Source organism: Lissotriton vulgaris, chromosome 1_1 (genome assembly GCF_964263255.1).
Source record: "Lissotriton vulgaris chromosome 1_1, aLisVul1.2, whole genome shotgun sequence".
Classification (NCBI taxonomy): Eukaryota; Metazoa; Chordata; class Amphibia; order Caudata; family Salamandridae; genus Lissotriton; species Lissotriton vulgaris.
The window spans coordinates 590336641-590364127 of record NC_141685.1 but is presented as its reverse complement, the minus strand read 5'-3'; the positions used below and the strand labels follow the sequence as shown (position 1 = coordinate 590364127).

General features: G+C 39.1%; 1 protein-coding gene across 2 annotated transcripts in view; it reads left to right on the top strand.

The window, feature by feature from the left end:
- Window positions 1–27487, top strand: part of LOC147747529 (vitellogenin-A2-like) — a 70144-nt gene that overhangs the window by 5330 nt on the left and 37327 nt on the right. For both annotated transcript variants that reach the window (XM_086953994.1, XM_086953993.1), the window contains exons 7-18: window positions 1673–1823; window positions 10501–10658; window positions 10746–10911; window positions 11397–11522; window positions 13229–13447; window positions 15132–15355; window positions 15461–15558; window positions 21559–21683; window positions 21986–22087; window positions 23687–23806; window positions 23898–24087; window positions 24221–24314. In XM_086953994.1, the coding sequence (XP_086810120.1) occupies window positions 1673–1823; window positions 10501–10658; window positions 10746–10911; window positions 11397–11522; window positions 13229–13447; window positions 15132–15355; window positions 15461–15558; window positions 21559–21683; window positions 21986–22087; window positions 23687–23806; window positions 23898–24087; window positions 24221–24314 (1773 nt within the window). The remainder of the gene's footprint in view (window positions 1–1672; window positions 1824–10500; window positions 10659–10745; window positions 10912–11396; window positions 11523–13228; window positions 13448–15131; window positions 15356–15460; window positions 15559–21558; window positions 21684–21985; window positions 22088–23686; window positions 23807–23897; window positions 24088–24220; window positions 24315–27487) is intronic.

Here is a 27487-nt window from a genome sequence, read left to right as displayed (position 1 = left end):
TGGGTGCCTTTCACAGAATCACTGGACTACCTGTATTCTACCTTGTGGATCATTGTGCATCATTCAGTATAGTTAAATATCATGTGCTTGTAAAGAAGATATCAGCAATAATGATGTCTATAGCAATTTCAGCTTTAATTGAAGATTTGCAAACATAAAAACAGCTATCCAGATAAGTAGGCCAAAAAAACACGTAAATAGCAACAGAAACATGTGAAGGCCAAAAATGAAAGTCCAAATGTTGAAAAAACAAATATATATTGTCCCTTAAGGTTTTGGCTACCACAAAGTAATTTAATATCAACGTCCATGTTTCATCCACTGAAAATTACAGTGACTTCCACGTTCATTGCATTTTCTCATGGTATGGAAATCGCTCATGTTTAGTTCTGTCTGTACAACTTATCCAACTCGTATGATGTATGCGTAAAGTGTTAGCGGATTTTTGGAACACAATTACCAGTATCCCACATGTGCTTAGGAAATTCAGTTAACATCTTTTTGAGAGAGATGTCCACATTGAGGCACACAACTTTATTCATGAAATCTATCACCTGGTCTGACAGTTTGCTTTATATCTAAACTATATAAAAATGAACAATACACTGGGAGAGGTAATCAGCCACGTCAGTTTCAGCAGCCAAGTTATGGAATACACTGCCTTTGACAAACTCAGCAGTGGATAGCCAATAGGCCTTGTAGAAAGACAAAACAAACCAGTACTCTCAGATACACATTGTTTTTTTTTTAATTAGAGAGTGAGCTTTATGGAACTCTTTCGAAGTGTGAAACAAAAAGCCAATTGATATCCCTCGCCCTACCACTGGCATTTTGGAGAATTGACATCCATGGTGCTGTCTACAAACAGACATTAGCTGATTGCTGATTGTTCGTACAGTACTTTCCTTTAACTTTTTTCTAGTGCATGTCCCAGTGAATTTCTTTCCCAGTTCTGCAAGTGTATAACTGTAACTGTTTAGTATTATCTGCATCACCTCTTTATGTTGAGCTGCATCAGATAGAATAAATGAGAATGATTTGTTTTGAGCTTCCATGTGTTCACAGGTTCCATTTACAGGACATCTTTCAAAAACAAAAGCTGTACATAGAAACTAAGAGAAAAAGAGAAAAACACATCTTCAGATCATTAAGCCATTCTAATGAAATGAAGTCATACACCATCATCCTTGAAATTTAGACTAAGAACTTGCCCCTATATATATCTACCATACAAATGATGAGGGGATCAAGACTAATGCCACCATTAAGCAAAGTCCATGGAGATTATTCCTTACATTGCAAATTAGGAGTATCTGACCCCACAAAAAGAGTAATTCAGAAGAAGGAGGAACTGCACTTCTGCCCCCTTGGCCTTAATCCAATTATATCAGCAGAGAAACACTATATTTTCAGTAAAATGTTCATTTTTCATATGTGCATAGACAAAGCTAAGAACAGTGCAAGGATTTTCAGTCCTCCAAGAAAAAAAGCGTTTTTGATTTCTGGAAAGATTCACAAGCAATGAAAAAGGGACATTTTCAGATCTCTCATATTAATGTCGCACTACGCATTGCTGGTACATTGGTCCTCTGTCTAACTCACCTTATGCAAGCTCTAGCCCTTGACAAGGCAAATTAGGAGTTCATACATTTTCTCGTCACCTTTCTTTCAGACAAGTGCTCACTTTTGTGGAAACCAAAAGCAATCGAGTGAGTGCTCCTGAGACTGAGCTCCAAAACCGGGGTGGTCTTCAGTACCAGTTTGCTTCTGAAATGTTCCAGATGCCGATTCAGTTACTGAAGATAAGGAGTCCTGAGACACAAGTAGGTAACTCAGTGTAAACATTCGATTGTCACATACATGTATTTTAATGTTAATAAAAATATTTTGGAGCCTATTCTCAAACATATTTTCAACAGTAAACATAGGTTTAAGGGCAGAAATACCACATTTACAATTACCTTGAATACACAAAGTAATTCTGGGCATAAATGCATTCATTACTTTGGATTTCTCCTCCACTATTGAGACATCTGCAGTGGTAAATTCCAGACAAGGGACTGGAAATGTCTTTTCCAAGGTGTGGTTTCCCATTGAAATTTGGAATATGTACAAACTTAAACTTAAACATTTGTGGTTTTTCCTAAGATTAGATTCAATCTCTACCTACCCTGGAAATGGTCAGGGTTTTACTCCAACAAAGGCTAGATCAATTCCCATTCTGGGATTGGAAGCCACACCCTTTCAGCATTGGAATGGTAGAGGACAATACACCCCAGATGTACTAGGGATGTAAAGAAAGAAGTTTCTCTCAAGGAAAAAATGTTTTCCCTAAAGAGAAACGATTTATACAGCAGTCTCCATTTCTTGCTTGTTGAGTGTTATTCTATGTGGATCTCCATGCGGGAAATAGAAGTACCTGGGACATGTCACATGACATTACCAGTAGTATGTTGAGAAACTTTTACCTGGCACAGCTTTCCAGGAATACTTATATATAAATAGGAAAGTATGCTCAGGTAGAGGTGTACATATCTGTCTGTACTTTTACATTTATTGTCCGAATTTGTCTCCTTTGATTGTAGTGGGTAGCTAGATTTAGTTATTTATTCTAGCCTCTCTTAATAAAATAATATATAATATTTATAACATTCCGTTTTGCCATTTCACAGAAATGTAAAAAACTGAAGTTACTTTTATCTAACACATTAGTATGTTTAAACTTCTTTCAAGTTGATCACAATTATGTTTACTAGTTCATGCCTATTTTACTGAGACATCTTTCTGCCACATTCAGTCCATCTCTCTGCCCCATAAACAAGGAGAAGAGAAATTATCACATCGTCAGATCTTTAATTGTTTTGCAGATTTAGCAAACACAGCTGTTTTTCCACATTTGATACTAACTTCTTACAGTGTGTGATAAAGATTTAATAACTCAGAGGTATATAAACATCTAGAAATTTCCAAGAATCTCTTTTCGAAATACAGTTGGAAGCACAAAGCACTTTAACAAGAGCTTTAACAAATTCTTGGCTGAGGTACATGTTTGGATAATACAAAGCTGACTCTTTTGAAATGTCTCCAAAATCCAGGTCAATTTGCAGCCCACTTTCCCGTGCTCTGGAAAATATAAGGCCATTATAGCCACTGAATCTAACATTTCATCAACCAGTTCACAAAACAATGTAAAGCTCAAAACCTCTTGCTAAGTTTCCACGAACAAATTTTGCTCTACAACTTTAAATCAACTCAAGTGTAATACGTCCATAGATGCTCATCCTTAAAAGAAACCCCAGGTTTAATGAATCCACCAACATAGTGCACAGCTTGGTCCAACAGCCTATTCCCTCTGTTCAGTAGGTTGCCTCCCTCATTCTACATAAGAATCATGGGAAAGAGAAAACTGAAAGCAGAAGTTGTCTCTCAGCAGTCCAAAGGGAAACAAACCCAAAAAGTAAACAAAATGTATAGTTGTTACTAACACAAAGAACAAAACAATGGAAGATAATTTTTACCTTACTAGCACCTTATAACTTAATACCATTACGCACCACAAACATTACAAACACATTACGTCATTACATATTCTTTGAAGCTCGAAGGTTTACTTCTATAATATGAGCTATTAGTATCAGCCACAAATCTGGGAATAGTAATATTATTGTAAGAACGGTTTCTATCACAGTACTTTTGTGAATCTGACTGAGGTGCTGGAATTCAAGATTATCCACCTAGTGAGCTACAATCAGACCAGCACTTTGCCAAACATTTTAGTTATCTTTATTGTTTCTCTTTGGTTCCATGTAGCTTGATCGTCCCTTAGGTGTCCAACTTGGTCTTTTTTACAAACACCAACTCCTCTACACTCCCTTCTATGTCACATAGTCTATGTTTGAGAGCAAATCCCCTCTTATAGTTTCTTTGGTAATAGCCCACCATACATGAGCAATAACTCCCTCCTTCCACATCACTCTTATATTTCAACTACAATTGGTTGAGTTTCAATCCTGTGAACCTGCCTTTAAGACATTGTTGGAAGATTTGCAATAAGCCCACGGTTTGACTCACAGTACATCTTTGAATGGTCCCATCCTCTTTAATGCACACCCCCTAATCAAACAATTCATACTTTCTACAAGACAACTTGCTTGAGGAGAATACAAAGCAGTGTGATAGGGTGTGATGGCAAAATCATCTCACAATTCTTGCATCTTGCAAGACTGGACATCATTAGCTGCTATTGTGGTCTTAAATATTTCCTCACATGCAAACACACTTTTCAAATATGTAAGCACACTCCTGCTGGTTATCAAACTCACACAACAAGCAGTGGCCCATTTTAAAGCAAAGTCTGTTAATCCCAAAATAAATCTTTCTCCAAGTGGCAACAACTCAAATTTACCAATTATGTCCAACCCCAGTTTGTTCCAGAGTTCACCTGGAACCTCCAACGGGACAGTTCTCACATACCTAGATTTGTCAATACTTGCACATTACAGACAGTCTCTGAGAACTAACTCAGTTTGTCTGTCCAGATGTGGCCACCAATACTTCTCTCAGAAACTGGCTTTAGTTTTCCCCAAATGCTCCTTATAAGCAAAATGTATGATTTGTCTCCACAGTGCAACTGGGAGAATTAACGGTTTCCTCTGGTACAATTCGACGTCCAATATGTTCAATTCCTCCCTCAAATTCAGGAAGGCTTTGGCCTCCTCAGACATTAATGTAATTTTGGGCAATCCTGTGACCACAAAGAGCAACACTTTATTTTTCACATCATCATGTGCTGCGGCTAATTTCCATTATGACTTATTAACAGAAGATACCATGACCTACATCTCAGGCAAATCAGTATCAGACAAAACTGATCTGTTGACAGGGAACCTGTATAGACAGTCAGCTGGAACATTCATTGCTCTTAGAATATATGCTACGTAAAATTTAAGTTCCACCATAATTCCACCTATCATTTGATACATGGACTGGTGTGGTTAATATTCCTGCACACTAACGATTGGACCAAAGGTCTGCGATCATTCTCGATTAACACTTCAAACCCCACAGAAAAAAAAAACTTAAAGTGATGTCCAGCCCACATGCAAGCTTAATCACCGAATACCACTATTCATCTACATTGAGTGATCTCAATGCAAATACAACCACTCTTGCTTCACCATGTACCACTTGAGACAAAACTGCACCCAGAACTTTTAAGCTAGTGTCAGTGGTCAGAATACTTTTTTAATTACAGAAAAATGCCCCAATGTAGGCATATTTGCAATCTCATTCTTTATACTTGCATAAGCTTCTTCACAATCCTTATTCCATTCAAAACTCCATGCAAGCCAAAAACACGGAAGCCAACCTTTCTGAAGCTTGTATTTCTTCAATTATCCCCATTTGCAATAACCTGTTTAATTCCTCCTGCAACAGTTACAACATGAGTTTGGGTACCCTTCTTACTTTGTGCACAACAGGCCTAGCAATTTTTAAAGATGCTCCTATGCTGAATTCTTTTAGCAACACAAGCAAATCCTTGAACTCTTTAACACAATCTCAACAATCCCTTTATAATCACCAATGGTGGCAACCAAAAGTACTTGATCTGGAGAATTAGGATTAAGGGAATCCCTAAATCTCTTTGGTGACAGTACCTAGGCAAATTGTCACCATGTTTGGATACATAAACAGTACCTACAGTCTCACTTCTCTTCAATTTAAAATCCATCACCAGATAACCAATAAAATTAATCTCTTCAACCACCATATACTTCTGGGTTCATGTCTAGTGGTAACTGAGATATATTTTCACATCCAAAAATGTCTTTCCAATTCGTATAGCCCACCAGATAAAATGGCATACCAGAATGTGCCAAAAACACTAGTTTTTCTCCACCCATCTCCACCAGGCACTCTTACATGGTAATGCACCCCACTCCATCAATCTTTCCATCCATTTGTTTAACTCCCTTTATAAAAGGTGTTACCCGAAGAACAGCACTTTGGTTAATCTCAGGCACATTAGTTATATACTTTGCTGTTTTTACATATGGAAGTAAATTATCCCCTTTTCCCACAATGTCTGTATGTGACACTCTAAGCATAAGAATTGGGACTATTGAAGGGGCGATTGGGACTGCCAAATGTAAAGCTTTTACATTTAGACTCCTTACCCATATTAGGATGAGCTTTGAAATACTCTGTCAGTTTCTTCTGCATAGTTGACTTGTTATTGTCAAGATTATCTCTGTACCAGTCCGAGCTATTAACCCTTTCAAGATTGTGTGTTATTGTGCTAAACATTTCCTTGATCTAACTATAAGTATGGTCCATCCCTTTCACAATGTCCACAGTTTCTTTAAGAGAGGGAATTTAACCCAACAGTTTTTCTTGGATTCTGATTTCGTTAGTTCATCGCACCAATTGAGCTCTGATCAGAGAATCCTTTGCATCTACAAGCTCACACATTCTGGCAAAGCTTTTTAGAGATACCACAAAGTTTCTAAACATGTCACATTTGGGTTGAGCCCTTGTGAAATATTCCTCTCATTCCATGACTACATTTATGTTCGAATCATATCCTTGTTGCCAAAAATATAATTCCGAGGATGCATAACTTTAAAAGAAACTCAGTTTATTAAATCAACTCACACATTGCACTGCTGGGTATGAAAGTCTCCCCCCTCACTTCAGTTGTTCATAACCCACATTCTACATAAGCATCATGGGAAAGAGAATATGGAAAACAGACCTCTAAGATTACCGCACAGTGTCAACATCCAGTTTCCATTTAAAAGTGGTATTTAAGAGCATCTCCTGGTTATACATCAATTGAAAATTTGGCTTTTTTGCCCGTTATCATTCCGAATGTGTGTGATCCTATTGTAAGTTAGAAAGACCTTTACACTCTTTAAGCTTCAGATGATCAAAGAATTGTGTTGCAATGCATTGATCAGAAGGAAAACCTATCAATTGAACCACAGGATGCTCCTTAGCATCCAGGCAAGCATAGTGTTTTTTTTTTGTGGTCAGATTAACGTGACCAAAGGCTCCATAGCACTTGAGTGCCTACATTTGCGGAACAATTGCAGATAGATGTGAAAAAGCCAGCTCCCACTCAACTTTATATAGTAAAGTTTTGTTGACCGCTAATCTATATTAATATATTAAAGAGAGAGCCCAAACCTTTGAGGCGGGTAATCTCAGGAACCACAGCACCAATCATGACACCCAATACAGAATTGGAAAGGACAGTTGCAGCAAATGGACATAGGCTATACAGCTGCCCACCATATACATTAGAAACGTAAAAGAACCTTACTGGCAAAGTAGTCCCTTGTGGGCGTGGGCGTTCTGCTGGGGGCGTTGTGCTGGGGGCGTTTGCATATAGCAATGGGCGCGGCAATCCGACATTAAAACGGAATTCCGAAAAACAAAGGGGCATATTACCAAGGGCATTATCGCCGCATTAGCGGGACTTTTTCCCGATAATTTTATCGCCCTATTACCAAGCTGTCTCGAACACCAGTTAGCGACAGCTGGTAGGCGATAGCGGGCATTTAGGGGCCTACTTTGCATGTCAGCGATAATTATCGCTAATGACATGCAAAGTGGGAGTGCCAAGATGTTAGCGACTGAAAACAGTCGCTAACATCTCTAACTCCTATTAACAACTTTTGGAAATATTCACGCTAAGATCGAATATCTCCAAAAGCTAACGCCTGCTAAAAGCAGTTCTTAGCCATGTTATCCAATGGAAGGTGGATAACATGGCTAAGAGCATTGTCACGATAATGCATGGATATCGCTGATTTTTCAGCGATATTCATGCATTTTGCAGGATTTTTACCGCTTTTGAGATAAACCTTGATAATATCAAGGTATCTCAGCGGTAAAAATCCTCGGTGCTCGGCGATATTTTTTTCCCGCTAACCAAGCAATAAAGATAATTATCGCTATTCTTGGGAATATGTCCCAAAGCCTTCACACTACTTCCTTGTGGGCGTGTGCGTTCTGCCGTGGGCATGGCCATACAGCGATGGACAAGGCATTCGTGGAAAAACAAAGACTTCACACTACTTCCTTGTGGGTGTGTGCATTCTGCCGGGGACGTGGGCATACAGCGATGGGCAAGGCATTTGCGCGGCATTTGTGGAAAATGGGCCGAAAATGGCCCGCAAATCCTGGATGCGTTCTGGAGCCGCCACACACCATAACATATGGCTACGGTGCTCAGGCGGGGGCTGAGGAGAGTCAGCGTACCAACTGGGATAAAAAAAAAACAGGCTGCTCTTTCACACACGCGAAGCATCGCATTCACGCTCTAACTCACTGAACTCTCAAGAGGCTGAGGAGAGTCAGCATAATAGCGGGGATACCGGGACACTGTTGGGACGGGCTGCTAGTCAGGGTATATGTGTGCAACACAGGAGAACACATAATAGAGAAGGGCTTTTAGACAGTAAGAGGTTTCATCTTCCTTTGAAGATCAGATTCCCACTATTCCCACTTGACAAACACAAGTTTCAGTAGCTTCTCAGTTATGAAGCACATTTATGGCACTCCCTAAAGCACTGTGGAAGCCAGCGGACCACGCAGTCTTCAGCAAAAAAGTTCAACAAATTTCTCTTACTTTTTATCAATTGAAAAAAAGTATATCTAACATTACCTGATGTTATAGAAGCCATTGATTTCCTAGGGTTTAACAATCTGCACATTCTTTGATATTGCTGTTTTGCAATAAAGTTATTCTGAGATATGCGTCCCCTATAATTTCCACATTACAAGTATCTGTAGCCCTATAGAGGTCACTAATTGAAACCTCTACAGTGGTTACGTGAGAAGAAAGAAGCCCATCTCTAAATCATCCCTCTACACTAGTATGAACATATCATGTCATGTTTCAAAACTGAAAACGTCCACATTTCATTGACTTCTCATAAAAAGGAAAAACAAATACATGTAAATCAAGAAACGTCCATAATGTTTTTTTTTTAAATAATAGTTATAAAATGAAAGCAGGTTATCACTGTTAAGATCAGATTCACGATTTCTGCAACACATTAAAGTATTTCATAAGTTATATGTTTTCATTATTCCCACTAAACCAACGGCAAGAATACAAAATGCACTTGCGGCCACATGCATCAAGGTATTTAGGAATCGCAAACGGTGCAATTCAGTAAAATCGTCCGTTTGCGATTCCTAAATATCTTTTTAGTATGCATCAATCATTTTTGGAAAAATCGCTATTTTTAGCGATTTCCAAAAATGCGATTGCTTCTAAGGAATCGCAAATTTGCGATTCCTGAAAAGCAATGCATGATTGTTTTTAAAATTGCGAATTCGCAATTAGGGGGGGCAAATTACCACGAGGGTGAACCTCGTGGTAATTTGCGAAAAATAATTAAAATGCTCAAATTAGCATTTTAAACACTGTCATGTTACAGACACACATGTACTTGTGTGTGAAACATCCACTTCAAAATACATTTCAGGCGTCCTTTGGACCCCCCCCCTGCACCCATGGAATGCATTAACATTTTGCGAATTCTAATTTGCGATTTTGCAATTCCCATTGATTCTATGGGAAATGCGAAATCGCAAATTAGAATTCGCATAATATTTGCGATTCGGTAAACATTGCGATTTTTACTGAATCGCAAATATTATGCGAATAAATTGTTGCATCCCATTTTGCGATTCCTTATTTGCGATTCCCTAATTTTCGCAAATAAGGAATCGCAAAACCTTACATTGATGCATGTGGGGGCTGGTGTTTTCTACACGCAATTTTGGCTGAACAAAGATGCACAAATTCAAATCTATGGAATTATAACAGACAAAAAAATTGTTTTCGCCTCTCCTGATAATAATTTGTACAAACTTTAACAAATTGAACTTCATTAATCATCCAAATTTAGAATCACAAACATACACTAAACTTTCATTATGTTTGCAACTTGCTCTAAAAGGTTTACAAATGTTCCTGAAAATGTTAATTAGCCCACAGACTAATGAACATTTGATCTGCCCTATATAAGGCTTTTCTTCAAAAGGGTATCAATAAAGAATTGTTGCTGTGCTATGAGTTCAATCTTTCACATGTGGGTGTGAACAAAAGGCGAAATTGGCAAACATTTAAAAATATCATCAAATGTTCGATGTTTTGTCTTTTTCTGGTTGGTTTTATGTAATAAATGTTATGTGTTGCATATGTTCCTGGATGTCTCAAGAATCCTTCCGTAATACATTCTACTGAACTGGAAATTACCCAACTTTAAAGATACAGGGTGAAATGGCTTTAGAGAGCTAATCTAAGTGAGTGGGCAGAAATAATTTGCTTAAGAAACTTAAACCTTCCAAATTAAGAATCAATTTCCTGCGTCTTGGTTCCTGAAAGTTTGCTTATATAGTATGTTTCATGTTCTATTTCTGAGTTATTGATTGTAAACACATTATATTATTTCTACTTAAGTGTTTTACATTTTGTGATAGGTTGCAGAAACCCTGCAGCACTTACTGCAGAATAACCAACAGCAGGTACATGCCGATGCTCCAGCCAAATTCCTACAGCTCACCCAGATTCTACGTGCTGCAAGCTATGAAAACATCCAGGCCATATGGAAGCAGTTTGCAGACAGACCTCAGTACAGGTGATTTGTTTTCAGGATGTTACACGAATGGCTTGTGTCAATTGAATTGTATCTGTGTAACTCATGGCATTGGTATGCTACCTGCAGGCGCTGGCTTCTGAACGCCATCCCAGCAGTGGGAACCATTGATGCACTGAAGGTTATCAAGCAGAAAATCCACAACGAGGAGCTGAGTCCCTGGGAGGCAGCGCAGGCTGCCACTCTGGCTGTCCAGTTTGCCAAAGCAGATCACCAGACCTTACAAGTAGCTCAGGTAAGAGTAGCACTCTGCATAGGTATTTTAATCAATGAGAATTCCCAAAATACTGCCATTTCTAATTATAACAATAAGCCCTAGCTGCTTGCTACCATTGTCACTTTCAATTCCACACTCTTCTGTTTTAAGCTACTTTGCACAACAAAAACATGTTTTGTTTTTTAGTTCTGTGTGCTACCCTCTCAATTCTATTACTCACCCATTTCACATTGGTCTCATCAATATTATCTTGGGTGCATAGACTTTACCATATATATCAACAACTAACCCAAAATGTCATTTATTTTGAGTATGTTATTTCAACATCATTTACAAAATGGTTGCTTTGTGGACTAGCAAAATATATACAATACAACTCACTGAGGTATTTTTGAAAATGTAGTAAATATTTCAAGAACATGAGTGGTGTATAAAAAAACATACTCTCTATGCCAAAATATACTCTCTATGCCAATGTTTGACCTCTGTCCGTGACCTTGCAGGATTTAGTGAAAGTGGCAGAACATCAGAAATCCTCTATCATCTATAAGGCTGCGATCCTGGCTTATGGGTCAATGGTGAACAAGTATTGCGGTGCACACTCCTCTTGTCCTGAGGAAGCCCTATCCGTGAGTAGCATTTTTAACACTGAGAAGGGATATTATATTGCATGGAATATATTTAGTTTTTTAACACAATCAGTGTGCGTTTGCTTCTGATTAATGCATGTGTGTTTAATTATGTGGACACAGTATTTGTGACAATTGTGCTTCCATTATTCCTATAATTACAATCAGGTATGATCTGCCTGTAAGTGCCCATGTGCTACATTTACTTATATCTGTATAGGTGTTATTGATAAAAGAGGAGAACATTACAATTTTACAATAGTGCCCAGGTTAAGATACTTAAAAAAAATGCACATTAGGGAAATGCCTTCTGTGTGCATTCACCATATACACTAGGCACACCTTCAGTCAGTATGTCCCACAGATTAAGTGTGTTCTCTTAATTGATAATATAAAGTAAATGTGTTTGAAGGACAATTTAATTTCATGTACAGCAGTACAGACAATGAGTCCACGTCTCAGAGATGGTGTGTGTGGCCCTCGTAGGAGCTAATATATTAAACACTGGATTTGAACCAAATTCTCATTTAGAGGCTGGTCAGCTCGTCAGCCTCCTCCACCAACGTAGATGGGTGGATTTCAGGTGATGCTCTTGTGTTTCAAGCCTCCATGATGCACGATAGCCAGTGTCAGACGACACTTCTTCATGCTGACAGTGGATAAGAGTCACTGTCAGCAGTGCAACAGCATTACAATCTAATGCAACCTGTGTCTGGGAAGGGGAAGAAAGAAATATTCAGAGGGTCTTTGGGAGAGGTGGTAGGAAGCTGGGTATTTTTGTCACAGAAAGTTTCAAAATAACACAGAAAGGTGCTCAGTGAGCTAATGGTGTACTTATGGCTACTGTCACTGATATGGAGGCTGCAAGATGAATCCCAAAAAGGCAAACTAAGTCCTATATCTTCAGAAGTTAAGATAAGCAATAGCGTTAGGTGATAGTGAACCATTTATCTCCAGGGCTTACGGATGCTTGCATGAAGTGCTTAATAAATAACAAGTTATTGTTGTAGAATGGAGCAATGAAGAAACAGAGAAATGGAAAGGTGATGAGTCAGGCATGACAGCATTTGCTTTATACATGAGAAGAGTGATGGGGGGCATGGTGATTTCGGTGTGATGCTCTCCTGTAGAGCCTGCACAGCTCATCCAAGACCTCAGTTTAGAGGGTTAGAGTCCATCGGGTGGCGATGAATAAAGCAGTCTCAAAAATGAAGTTTGTTATCAATGATTTCCATGAGTTTTGTATTTTTTTTATGTTACTCAGTATATTTGTCTGATAAACAATTGAATTGTTGACAGCTATCCCTCTTTAATTATCTCTGTATTGCTCCCGTCAAAACTATGAACAACATGGAAGTTAAACTTTGCTCTAATAACTCAGTCTCCGTTGCTACAACTAAGCACCAAAACAAAGCGCATTCTCTACTCTGCAACATGTCCATAATCTACTCTATATTAAGCTTATCACAAAGATTCCTTCTTATTCATGGTCTTGTCTTATCTATATTACTTTTCTGCCCATCCATTCTCCTCAGCGCTCCACTGAAGACCTTTTCTAAACTATAAGTGGTCCATAGTGGAGTAGAAAGAATACTTTTGACGGAAAAACATGAGCATATCTCACCATACAGACAAAAATCAAAGAGAAAGGAGTAAGAAATGAGAATATGCTAGTGAAAGACTGTCAAAACTATGTTTCTTTTCAGCCCCTGCATGACCTGGCAGCTGAAGCAGCCAACAGTGCCCATGAAGAGGACATGGCGCTGGCTCTGAAAGCCATGGGTAATGCAGGACAGCCAGCCAGTATCAAGCGCATCCAGAAGTTCCTTCCAGGATTCTCCTCCAGTGCTTCCCAGCTCCCAGTGAGGATCCAGACTGATGCAGTGATGTCCCTGAGGAACATTGCCAAGGAGGATCCAAAGAGGGTAAGAGAGACGCAGGCAAACTCACCAAATAACCATCCTAAAGTGTATTTATGAAAAAACAAATAAACCTGCAAAATGGGTTTACACCTACGTGTGGCAACTGTTTAACTATATTTTGAAATTAACAAACATTCTGGGAAGAACACTTCGAAAGCTGTGTCGGGATTTACAAAACGTTCAAAAGGCAATGCACGTGAGTGAGCCCAACCTTCATCTACGATTGTAAAACATTTCTGGAATGCACCTGTTTATCCTTATCTGCCTTTTTAAAAATTCTTCCACATATGGTAGGAGTTTTGAGAAGGTCACTAATAAACACTAGTCCCCTTTTCCTTTATAAACAAACTTTTCTGGTGTGAAGCCTCCTCTTTCAAAATACCACCTCGAGAGATGTTGGTATGCTAAGCAATTTCCATACACCTAAGGCTAGCTCATGCCAGTTGAGGTATGGTTGTGCTAAAAAGTGTGCTAAAGGCATTGAAAATATATGTGCATGGTCACAGTTAGAGCTTTGTTAGTGCTAATCTCACACTGCTATGTACAAATAACCTGCCCGGCAACTCTATTGTAATGGTTTTCATTAATACTCAATAATGCACAGAAACGTCATGACTTGTTGACTTCTCCATACAGAGATTACACCTGCATGTGTGGAAACAGCATTGTGAATCCACTGCAAGCAATGCATACAGCATTTATGTACTTATTCTGATTAGCTTTGAGAACAAGACTAACATAGTAAGCTAGACATCAAGATAATGTTGAATAGTAACTTAAATACATATTTTAAGACATGTTTTCTAAACTACATAACTACCATTTAATAGGTTGAAGCACATCAAAAAATCTAAATAAGGACTCTTTTCAAATCATTGCTCTACTTGAGACTATTGAAAGGGAGCAATAATACTCTAGCATGCCCATCCATGGTACATCTTGGAAACTGAGGGACAGATTCATAAAGATTGGTGTATGAGTAGGCGTGACTTGCTGTTATAATACTCCTGAGTTACTCACAAATTTGAAGAGTAGGCCAGGAGTGGTCTTGTTCTACACCTGGCAGCTTGCCCCTGTAATTTTGGAGTAAGTGCTAGCATCATGTTTGTGGATTGAGCCCACAATGTGTAGCCGAGTGCTTAGGACTTTGGGCAAACTATAGAAGTTTGACATGCCAAGTTCAAATTACAATTTGTCTGTGTTTATGCAGTACAATGAGAATGCAAGGCTTGGTTATTTAGATGTAGTTTATTGAACGGCATAGGGCCCAGGTTGCAAAGGCTTTGCTATGACTAAGTAGGCCTTATTTGTGCATTACTCCTGCCTTATTCTTGAATTTCAGTGGTCACTATTGAGTAATAAAATAGTATGTTTCAGCAAAATCTACATGGATCTGGCTAGGGGTAAATCCAGATATTGGAGACTTACCGTTTGCTGCACATCAGCAATATCAAATATTACTGCACTTCCTGAAAAGTGACCTGAACTTTAGACAGTAGTAGAAATAACTAGGTATGCAGATACTACTTTAGTAACTACATACTGTACAGCATCTTCTGGTTATTAAGCTTGATATCAATCCAAATACATAACCATATGCAAAGGTACATTTCCAGCACCTGATACCACTGCATTAACTAGCAGAGTTCATACAGTACAATAGACATATGTTTTTTTCTCTCTGTAGGTTCAGGAGATTCTGCTCCAGATCTTTATGGACCGTCAGGTTCGTACTGAAGTCCGGATGATGGCTGCCATAGTTCTGTTCGAAACCAAGCCTGGTCTCGCCTTAGTGACAACCATCGCCAACATAGCATCCAAGGAGAGCAAAGTTAACCTGCAACTCGCGAGCTTCGTCTATTCACAACTGAAGGCTTTGTCCAGAAACCGAGTCCCATCGCTCCATCAAGTGTAAGTGTCAAAGTACAAGGTTCTTATTGAATGGAGATTTATAATAAAATGTAATCATACTTGTAACAAGATCTCAATGATGACAGGTAACATTATTTCCTTCAGGGCAGCTGCTTCCAGTGTTGCTGTAAAGATATTAAACCCGGCGCTCGACAGAATGAGCTATCGATACAGCAAAGCCTTACACATGGGTTCCTTCCAACGTAAGTCCTTAAAGGGTACTTAAGATCATTTTCAGGTGTTGTGGTTGCTTTCCGTAAACATTTCCAAAGCTGCGATATTTTTTCAAATAGTTCCATTAATAAAAACATTTTATCAGTGGAATGCAAAACTACACCAACAATTAATGTATAATATGCATCTTAGGAAAGACACATAACCCTTGATTGTCACAACATTCTTTCTGCTAGCTGTCAGAAGGCTGTCATATGTTTACAGACAGAAGTCGTCCTACAATTATGGATGAGCTCCAAACCTTCACTCCTTGCTTGATACAACAACAACACAGCATTAAAGTTTTTTTGCCTTCATAAGCATAGCCAGCAAGCTCCATTCCAATGGGATCTGGATATCAGAGTGATTGTAAATAAGCAAGATTCAGCGAGTCACATTATTGACTCAGAGTGGTCTGGGATGTACATGAAATTTCCATCCAAATTTTGGCTCCGTAAATAAAGTGGCGTGCAATTTAAAGTGCACGAAAAACCTTAAAAATGTTTACAAAAGTTTGGTTGGATTGTCAGTCAGCAGATTCAGCAAAACCTTTTACAGACACAAACGAGCTGCCTTATATTCTGTCAAACAGGGGGCTTGTATATTGTATCTAGTATGAGGCTACCTCTTGAAATGGTATTAGTATCCTTCATTACTAGTTCCCATAAACCAGCACTAGTGTATTGCAGATAAAATCTGGCATTTACCGAATACTTAGGGTCTCATTTAGAGCCTTTAATACAGCTCACCAACTCTCAGATCAAGGGCTTCATTATCAAAGGTCAGTCAATCAATCAGTATTTGTATAGCCCAGCACTGTCACCCCTAGAGGTATCTAAGCACTGAGGATGCTGAGTCTCAGTCAAAATTCCAGGTCTTGAGTCTCTTTCTGAAGTCTGCCAGGGAAGGTGCTGTTTAGAGGTGGGTGAAATTAAGTCATGGTCTTGGTGGCTATGTAGGAGAAGGAGGGTCTCCCACTACTGTTGCGATGGATGCAGGGGGTGTGATTGAGGGCATGCGAGGAGAAGCGCAGGTGTCTGGAGGGTTGATGGAATTTCAGTCGATGGTCGATTTAGAATGGACCTTGATAATGGAGGGCTTTGTAGGCTTGCCTGAGGATCTTGAACTGATACCTCTTCTGGAAGGGGAGCTACTGTAGGTTTCTAAGGTAGGTAATGATGTGTGAAAGTTTGGGTCTGTAAGGAAAACATATACTTTTATCTAACTTTACAATTTTTGGGGTATTCACAAACTAAGTTTAATTTTATTAACAGTAATTTTACAACTTCCGAGACTTAACACCCATTGCAGGGACCCTGCACATAGAAATATAGGCCTGTCCTATCTTTTTATGTGAAGGCTTGTCTGCCTTGACTGCCTAGTTTCAGCAGTCAAAAAATTACTATTAGTAAAATTAAACTCATAGTTTTTGAATACTAAAAAAATTGTAAACTCGGACAAAAGTGTAATTTTACCTTTGTGAATTAGGCCCCAAGACATCATAATGACTGAATAATGCAAGCTGAATGTATCTTTGTCCACTGTAATGCTGAATTTGTTGCCTATGGAAGCTCAAAAATGGGGCTGCTTTGCATGTGGCTTACCTTTCACATGGTGGTCTAGATGTATCATTATTTGATTTAGCAGATGCAGGAAGACAACTTGCTGCGCTTTTTTGGGTCAAATGGGAAGAGCAGGAAAATGCCATCTGTACCAACATAAAGCACATCTCTGCTCCCTTTCTGCAATGGCGCACTATGTGCTGCCAAGGACCAATGTAGGCCCCCTTGTGCCATGGTGCTAGACTGCTTGCATTACAGATTGGATTGTGTTTTTGCAGGAAGGGAGACTTTCCTACACAAAAACAATCCTGAGAGTTGTTTTACTCTTTCTATTTACATAGCATTTCGATGCATTCCTAGGTTTACCTGTCTTGGTAAATCTGAGAATATGCCAAAATAATGGATGGGTGCATGGAAACACCAAGTTACACGTATATAATGCATTCCCAGCACAGAAACTTGCACTTCCTTGCATTATTTTATTTTCCAAACAATGTGTGGCCACGCAAGATGGTCTTCGTGGTTTGCTAAATCTGACTTAAGGATTGTGTGCCCTTGTGTCATGACGCAAGGGCAATGCAATACTTTGATAAATCAGGCCCTTTGTTTTTATGCCCATACATTGTCCTCTTTTTTAATGAGGAGGTTGCCATACACATACACCTTACACTATCCCTATGATATGCTATGCCTCTCAAACCTATGACATCCAAGAAAAGAGAATAGGCGGCAAACGCTCTCCCTTGAACCAAAATAGTACCCTTGAATGATCAACCTTTGTTCATCAGATGGTTGCCTTTCCTTCACTACAAAACCCCACCTGGCCCCCATTGACCTAATCTGGATATAAGGATTTTGGGCATTTCACGCTTTCTGCTAAAGATGTTGACTTACTTAGAAGGAATAGCTGAGATTCCTGGACCCCAGCCCTAATAGCATACCAATAACAGTTATCAAATCTGTTCCGAAAATGTGGGGCTATGTCTTAGTGCTACTTTTTAATCAAACCACTTTAAATGGTCATGTTCCAGCAAATTGGAAAGGCTCTTACCTTCAACCGATATATAAGAAAGGCCCAGGATCAGAACCTAGCAGTTATCGGTGTATTGCTTTGTTAAATGCTGATGGTAATATATTAGCCAAGCACCTCCATTTATTTCTTTTTGCTTCTGCTAAGGCAGATGATTGTCTTCTGGTTAATCAAACTGGCTTTAGATCTAAGTATGCCACCATCTCTTATTTATGTGTTTTAACTACCATAATTCATGGTGCACTAAAATTAAAAAGAACTCATTTATTTGTCTGTTTTGTGGACAGTTCTACTGCTGTTGATAAGGTTTTAAGACAGGTAATGGAAAATTTTCTTTTAGTGCGGAAAAGATGGTGCTCTTTTGCATTTTTTAATTTATCTCCATACGGACACCTAGATCCAAGTGAAGCCAACTAGAGCCCAAGGTCTGACAACAAAGATTAAAACTAATAACAGGTTCAAACAAGGTTGCACACTGTCACCTTTGATACTTGCACTTTATATTTCTGGCCTAACCTCAATACTTAATCCGTTCAGCGGGGAACATCCAAAATTTGGCAATAAGAAAATTCCACATGTTATTTATGCGGACAATCTTGTTTATATCCCAACAACCAAGATTGGCCTCCTAAAACAGGTAAAAGGATTAGGAGAGTGCAGCACCAAAAATGGTTTGCTAATTAATATTATCCAAACTAAAATAATGTAATTTGGTAAACTTAAGTCAAGATTCACCTGACAAAGTTAAGATTCACCTAGCAACTGGATAAGGAAATTGAACAGATCAGGGAATATACTAATTTAGGATGGACTATGACAATAAACTTGCAATGCCGTTACAATTGAAAGAGATCAGGAATAGGCATAAATACAGTGGCAGCTCCTCCGCTAAGGCAGAGGAGCGTCACCCCACTGAACAAAAGTAAACATAAAATGTTCATACCTACTGTTATTATCATTTTATTTTTCCTATAGCTATCCATGGCTCCCGGCAAGGCAGGGCTGGCTGAGCAAGGAGAGGAGTGGTTTATACGACCGCTTGGCTGGCCCACTTGGGCCGGCCAAACAGTTCAAGCTCACTTTGCATGTTCCTACCAGGCTGCATTACACAGCCTGGTGAGGAACATACAAAGCCTCCCTGTCCCCGTCTGAGTGCCGATTCCCTGCACTCAGACCAATCACAACGCTGCATTCCATGGACTGGGAGCTGGGTGCTTTCTGCTGCTAGGCGGGAGTCTGCACGAAGATGAAGGAGGATCCAGCAATGGAACGGTTGGCCGGCCGGTGGGCAGGGCATTCCAGGTAAAAAATGTCATTGCTCTGTCCTTCGACCCCCATCCTCTCCCTGCACTATACCGCCCGGGACTCGTAGCAACAGGTACTGCTTAAATCTACTGTTATAGCAATTGCACACTATGCACATTTATTTGGGGGGAATGCTATGGAGCCAACGTTAACAATGCTAACAGCAAAAATGTAGCCATTCATTACACGTGTGGCAAAAGATTAAATAAACAAACCATGGGGGCTTTAAATATTGCTTTTATTCAAATTTTACAAAATATTTTTAACTTAAGGACTTCAACCGCACATGCTATGATCTGATTGGAATGTGTTCTTTACGCAGCTTAATATATGAAACAACATAAACTTAGATCATTATTAATGTGACTGTCAACAATTATATTTGCACAATCTAAATGGATTATTCATAGAAGATCTGATATAATACCCAGGAAACCAACTGATTGCGATGGTTGTGGAGTTACAATCTCTACCTCGAAATCAACTGCTTCCCACAGTAAAAATCTTAGCTGCAGTTCCTAAAATGACCTGTATACTAATAATCAAAAAGAAGATGTAAGTGGTGTCATATGAAAGCGACTTACTTGCTTAGACAACATTATACATTCACAACTGTCATCAACAAGGGCAACCGTACTTAGATTCCAACTGAAATATATGGTCAGAAAAAGCTATTTACGTTTCAGGCTTTTTAATATTCTGGTATTGCAATTTGAGGGATCATGGTACAAGATCATGGCTAACAATAGACAATGCTGCTTGTGTCATTTATTTCCCACAGATTCTTTACCTTTGCCCCTCAGTATTGAGCTTGAGAAATTTATTTCTGAATTAAATCTTTCTACAAGAAAAGACGCTACAACGTTTTGTTTTCTTGGGAGATCCAATAAATCCATTGGGTGTTTATCTACATTTGTTTTCATTGGTAGAGCTGAGTCTGTAAGGCCAGTTCAAATAACTCGTTTTAGGGGCTTTATACATAACATTAAGAACATGGATTTTATTTGTGATTGATGAATGATTGATATTCATTTTTATGTTATTGGAATTATGAGGTTGTTTTTATTATGAAAGATATTGTTTTGATTTTTATATACATTATGCAATAAAATTGTATCTTCCTAAATGTAATTGGAATTATGAGGTTGTTTTTATTATTTAAGATAGTATATAGATTTTTATATACATTATGCAATAAAATCATATCTTCCTAAAAAAGCAAATAAAGGAATGCTGATGTGGTGTGCTTAGCTTGAAGAGCCAATAAGTCACAGCATGGCAGATGATTCTTAAACTAAATAATATCCTACAGTGATTAAGATGATAATGAAACTGCCTGACTCAAATGCAAAAAGAAGGAAAGAATTACCACGAGCATCATTCCACTTCAATGGTATTATTTTAGCAGATTATTGATATCAGAGTTCAGTCCTTCTTATCTTTTCTGTTACATACTCATCACAGTTCATAAGCTGCAACATTGAAACTGCACTCTTGGCTACATTATCTAATGGAGGCACCAACGAGAGCAACTCATTTCATGTAAGCACCAAACATGATTTTGGTAGCACAAGAAACATCTAGACAGTGACATGAGGTTTTTAATAGGAGTTTACCCAGACTCATAACAGTCGCTTGATTCGAATGGGATACATTCAACAGAATGAAGCATGTTACAGTGTACAGTGGTGTGACCATGGATATAAACGTGTTTCTACTTGTAATACTTCCTTGACTATTGACATGCTCATAATTTGTAAATTTGATGTGTGACTCACATGGTCTTGGACACATTCCTGAAACAACAATATGGCTGTTCAGCACATAAGGATAAGCTGGCTTTGCACAACAGAAAATAAAAATCCACTCACTAAACGTTCTCTCTTATTATTTTATATATGACATGTTCAAAACTATTTATCCATAATGGTGCAACATTGCATCTTTAATTGCAAGTGTATTAGAAACTTAGAATTGTAGGCTTTGTCTTGAGTTGTCATGAGCATGTAGGAGTACCATAACAAAGTGCCAGGAAGATCAACCATCTATGTAACATTTTTCAACAAAACACATTTTTATTTCTGTGTTTATAGATGCACTAATGGCTGGAGCAACTGCAGATGTCTTTATCATGAACAGCGCTAACACAATGTTCCCTGTGTTACTGCTGGCCAAAACCCGAGGGTACATCACTGGTGCAGAGGCTGATATTCTAGAGGTAAATACTATTAGGCTGTCATAGTCAAAGACCACTCTTCTAGACCAGTAACAAACACATGGATACATTGCAGTAGTTTTAACTGAGGTGGAGGAAGAGACAGTAAATCATGTATCAGGAAATGCAGTGGAACATTGCAAACCAAAATACAACTTACAAGATCACACCTCCTCTCCTGTGCAAGACACTGTGCAGACATAATTATTTGAATATATATTGTTTAAAAAATCAGTGATAAAATATTTTACTGATTTACTGGATCATCATCACACCAAGACTCATATTTAAGTATTTGTCACTAGATTGCTGTCAGAGCAGAAGGCCTGGAACAAACTCTCAAGAAACAGAATATCCCATTTGCAGAATACCCAATGCACAAAAAAATCCTTCAGATTGCAAAAACGGTAAGGTAATTCCTTTACATTTTTTAAATTGATTATTTACACAATGCATTTTATTGCAGGGGTTCCGTAATGACCATTGCATTTTGCTAGTCGAAACTTACTTCTATTGAATTTCTAATACACTGTCTCTAATTTTACCATTTCAAACTGTCACTGGACCTCCGAACACGAGGCTCCCTAGGATTCTCTTGCTAATGTTTTCAAAGTGACTTTTTGAAATCCACTGATTTATGGTTGATGAGGTGTACATCCACCATCAGCCTGAAAGCCGTCAGTAGAAACACAGCTACTATGTCATTGTATGTTGATGTTCATTCTGCTTGCAATAATCCCTCGTCTGGTGCATTTTGCTGCATCTGCAGGGAACCAGCAGATTTTAAAATACTGTAAATCTTTGTGTCTTTGTCTCATGGAGCAATCAATTAGTGTTTTACAATTTCCAATGAAAGTAAAATGTTCCTCAAAGGCAATAGCAAATCCATGTTTAATAGTCTGATTTGTGTTATTTGAAATTCCCACTTATTTCGTCTGAACTTTGTGCCTTCCAGAGTTACATAGACTGGCTAATTTCTCTGTTCCTTGTTACAATGTGATCAAATTATTTATGTGTATTTACAAAGAAAGTGCTCCATCTGCGGTGATAGTTAAACAGGTGTTTTCCATTTACACAAAGGAGGTGCAACAGTCCTGCGGCAGAAGTGGAGAGGTTACCACTCGCTACTAAAAATAGAGCAGTTGCACAGTGCACAGGGACAATTAGAGAACCACTTTTTATTAAGCACTCCTCAGTGACGGATATCATATGAGTCCACATATGTACTCTAGTCTGAATTCTTGTGGGATTCCATTTGAATATTGGCAAAATCCATGTGCAAATGCACTAAATTGGAGCCCACATGCTCATTTTGTGAGCAAGCTTGCAATAAAGGGGTTAGTTAAAGCAATCAGAAGATATCCCCACAGTAGTATAATGTACCATTCATCTTCTAATATAGCATTATAACCCGCTTAAAGGCCCAAGCCGAAGGCGAGGGACTTTAACAAAGGGGCAGGACTTTAATAGCCGGTACAGTCCAGCTACGAAGGTCTTTAAGGCTATTCGAACATTCTGCCACTAGAGGGCAGAATGTTCCAACCAATAAAACAATGGCCTCTCGGAGTTCGAGGGGTTTAAAGTCCCTCAGGCTCCGAGAGGCCTTTGAAAAAAACATTGGAATTTTCCTTTGCAGGCCTTTACTGGCCCGTAAAAGAAGAGAGCACTCCATTTCCTGCAATGGAGCTCCCAACATTGAAATGTCCTAATAAGTGATATATTATACAGGTGGTTAGTGCACTTTACAAAATGTATGTGGTGGCCCTGCATTCTCTCTCACTATCGTTCACTCCCTCTCTTTCTCCTTCTCTTTCTCTCTCACTTCTAGCTCTCACAACAAGGGATCCTCAAAACCCCATTGACAGAGCACCATTTGATATTGCCATTTTCTCTTAGTGACAACACTGGAGCTTTTTCCTATCACTTAGGGAACTTAGTTCAACAAAGAACTTTGATTTTATAAAGCTGTTGCCTAATTCTAACAACTTGTGTCCTCTGTTTTCCAGTTGCTGGGCTTTAAGGCGCTTCCTGCAGATTCCCCACTAATCTCAGCTTACATCAAGCTGTTTGGTCAGGAGATGGCTTTTGTTGACATTGACAAGGAATTTATTCAGACCGCCATTACGGTAACCACTGCTCTATTTCACAATATTATTGTTCTCTTCAGCAGCAGTACTTCACATTCAATGATCCTCTGGTTCATTTATTTTACCACAGGCGCTCAAAGAACCAGCAGCAAGGCACAGTATGGTGAAGACTGTTATCAACAAACTTCTTAATGGTGTTACTCGGCAATATGCCCAACCGATTTTGGCAGCTGAGGTTCGACAGATTGTTCCCACCTGTGTTGGTCTGCCCATGGAATTAAGCATATATTCTGCTGCTGTGGCAAACGCTGCCATCAACAGTATGTTTCCTTCCTATTTAATCAAAAAATGTTAATATTCTTGAAGGATGACCAGAACAAAAACACATGTTGAGCAGAGAAATATATGAAGATTCCATATAATCTTTTTGCTATTTTTGTGCTTCTTTTGCAGCTGATGTGAAGGTTTCTCCTTCTCCATCTTCGGATTTCAGCCTTGCGCAGCTTCTGGAATCTAATATCCAAGTTCACGCAGATGTTTCTCCAAGGTAAGATTAAAATGCACAATAAATAATCCAGTAAAATAGAGCAGTCAATTGAGTGAGAAACTAGCACTATTAACACCCAAGATTAATGTTTCTGAAAATTATGGAGCTGAATATAAGATAAAGTGAATTAATCCCAGAGATTTGTGGTAAGTACTTAAATGGTTAGACATAACATTTAGTGCCTCATTTACGAGTTTCTGGTGCAGGGGAGCACAAAAAGTAATTTTGCTGTGCTGGCCTCTGTCAAAATAGCTCATCATGTCCATTCGCCCAGCATTGCCACACAATTCTGTACCTACCGCCAATGCAGGCACCCTTGCACTGTGGTTGGCACACCTGTCAGCCCAAAAGCAATACATGGAGGCATTTACCTTGTTCTATATGTGCTGCAGAATTCAGCATGCAAGGAAAGAGGAAAAAAGTTTTGAAATAAAAAAGTCTCCCCATTCTGCCTGGGTGGCTTTGCGTTAACTCATAGGTATGATTGAGACGCCTGCACCAGTAAAGCGTCACAAAAAAGTGATGCTCCAGTGGTGCAGGTATCTTGTTAATGGCCTCCCTAGTCTTTGGGAAAGTTAGGGATAAGAAAATATTGCATCTAGGAGACAGTTATTATCAGACGCCTTAGCTGAATGTGAGTCCCCTAGAAGTCAGTGGGTGGATGAGACTTCTCTCCAGCCAGTAATAAGTATTGCACTTGAGTTATCAAATAAGTATAGATATCAGTGACTAGCCCAGCACTATCTCTTCCAGCAATACTAACACCCTATAGTGACATTAAATGTAGAAAGATTATGATAAATAGAGAATCTCATTAGTATTCAATAAAAAGGTCAATTTGATAAATTCACAGACCCAGGGTTCCCAAATCTTCATTGTTCTTTTATTCAAGATTGTAAGTATTTCTAATTCCAACGGTGTATTTAAGTATTACTTAACACAGACAAAATTACTGCCAACCCCTTTTTCAAGGAGGCCTGCCTCCTCAGAGCTTCTCAAAAATATCTATTGCCAACTTTCAGTAATATCATTGATGAGTAACATTCTTTGTTTAATCTAAGTAATTTCAATATCATGCACCCATATTACGATTTCACATATTCGCAGCTGCTTGAATTAGATAGCAAAAATCAAATTTCCAAATGTCTTCCAATCCTATTCAGTTTTTGTATGACTGCCTGTAAATTTTGCATCTTCACTTAACTAGAGCCATAACTAAGAGGAACTGAGGAAGCTGATCTATAGGAAACTGGTGTTGGCTGACATTTTAATGTTATATCGCACTTGAATAAACTGTTGTGATAAGAACTTCTTGAAATCTTGAATTTAAGAACAAAGATCATTTTAAATCTGTAAGTTTGTCCTCTATTTGAGTGATCGCCCCAACCTGACAAAAACGTGTTAGTTAGGTAGTGGGAGAGGAATATGTGATTTTACAGCGCAATCATTTAAATCGCGGTACGTTACATCACGGTTATTACAACGCAAGTTGTTACAGCGACTTGCGCTAGAGGCGCTTGACTTAGGAATAGTATGATTTACTATTCCAACTCAAGTGTGTGTTACAGTAGGGAAGGTGTTGGAATAGTAACTCATACTACTCCTTGTAGAGCACCATCCAGCGCAAGTCGTTAAAATGACTTGCGTTGTAATGACCGCGATGTAAATGTATCATTGTGTAACGACCGCGTAGTAAAGGTGCTAAGGGATATTTACAAGCACAGGTAAAGTCACCCTGCATGACGTAACCTGTGCTTGTAAATATTACCCCTCTTCAAGCAACACATTGTGTGTTAAGTGTGGGACATTGGTGTTGCTGCGGGTGTTCCCACGCAACACCCATGTCCACTGATGCACTTCCAGATTTACGAAAAATCATAAACCTGGAAATGAGTCAGTTTGCTGCACCACCATAGGGGTGACGTAGCCGAGCGAAACGAGGAGAAAGGATTTTCCTCTTTCAATACATTCTACAGCACGCATTGAAAGAGGAAAATGCCTGCAGTGATTGCTTTTGTGCAGGAAGGAGCCCCTTCCTTCACAAAAGCAATCTCCCCATGCCTCAGGCATCCTTGAACCATGGTGCAAGGGTGCCTGCGCTGGCGCATGGCAGCTGTTTGTGCGCCAGCGCATGGGAGAGCACAGGAATGCGACATATCATTGTAGATATGTAGCATTCCTGTGATCTGAAAGTGCTGCAGCGTGGCGCAGCCAAAGGGCTTGCGGTGCCACTCTGCGGCACTTTCTTGTAAATCTGCCCCCTAGTGTCTTTCACATTCCCCTTTCTGATTGACAGAGCAACTAATTTCACAGCCTATGCAACACCTGTAACATAGTCCTAACTATATTTTTAAGCAAATATTGCAAGTCACATGTAACATTGTAAACAAAATTGCATTAAGGGCTGGTGGCTGTATGTAGCTAAAGACTTCCTCAGTGACTTGCAATATGAATTGAGTGTACACGTGTGATCATGGTATCCAATATATATCAACAGGAATACATTAAAACTTGGTAGTGGTGATCTGAGTTACAGTAGATAGAAATCTGTAATATGACCCAAATCCTGGAGTGAATGTTGATCACAAATGATGAGCAGGAATTCTAGCAAAGGAGATGGCAGCACTACAAGCAATGGTGAAAAGGAGACATTTGATGACAGGTGATGTGATCTTGTACATCAAAGTTTCGCCTGGCTGCTGTGGAACTGACGTTTCCTGAGTTCTTTGAAAAATAAATTCAGTAGGGTGCGAATTTCAATGGAATGTCAGTATAGAACCTTGGAGCATATTTGTAGGATCCTTGTTGTGAAGTGCTTTTCTTTTTAAAGTTCTTGGTTCCACTTGGGTAGGGACCTTTGACACCGGGAGATGTGCTTACTGTGTGCCGAGTGGTCGCTCCCAGTGCCCCTGCTGAGACCTGGTATCGTAGCGCTGCATTGCCTTATAAGCTGCATTTCACCTGCCTGCCTGTGCCTAGCTAGCGCTAATAATCTTTCACGCTGTATTTTATAAGACTGTGCTGTGTTTAACGTGACTTGCGCATTAGCCTCCAGCGCTCCGCTCATTGCCTGCAAAGTTGCATTTTGTCTTGCCTGCTTGTGCCCAGTTGCCATTGGACTCATTGGCGCTGTGTTGTGATCGTTTCTGCTGTTTCATAGTGGTTTGCATGTT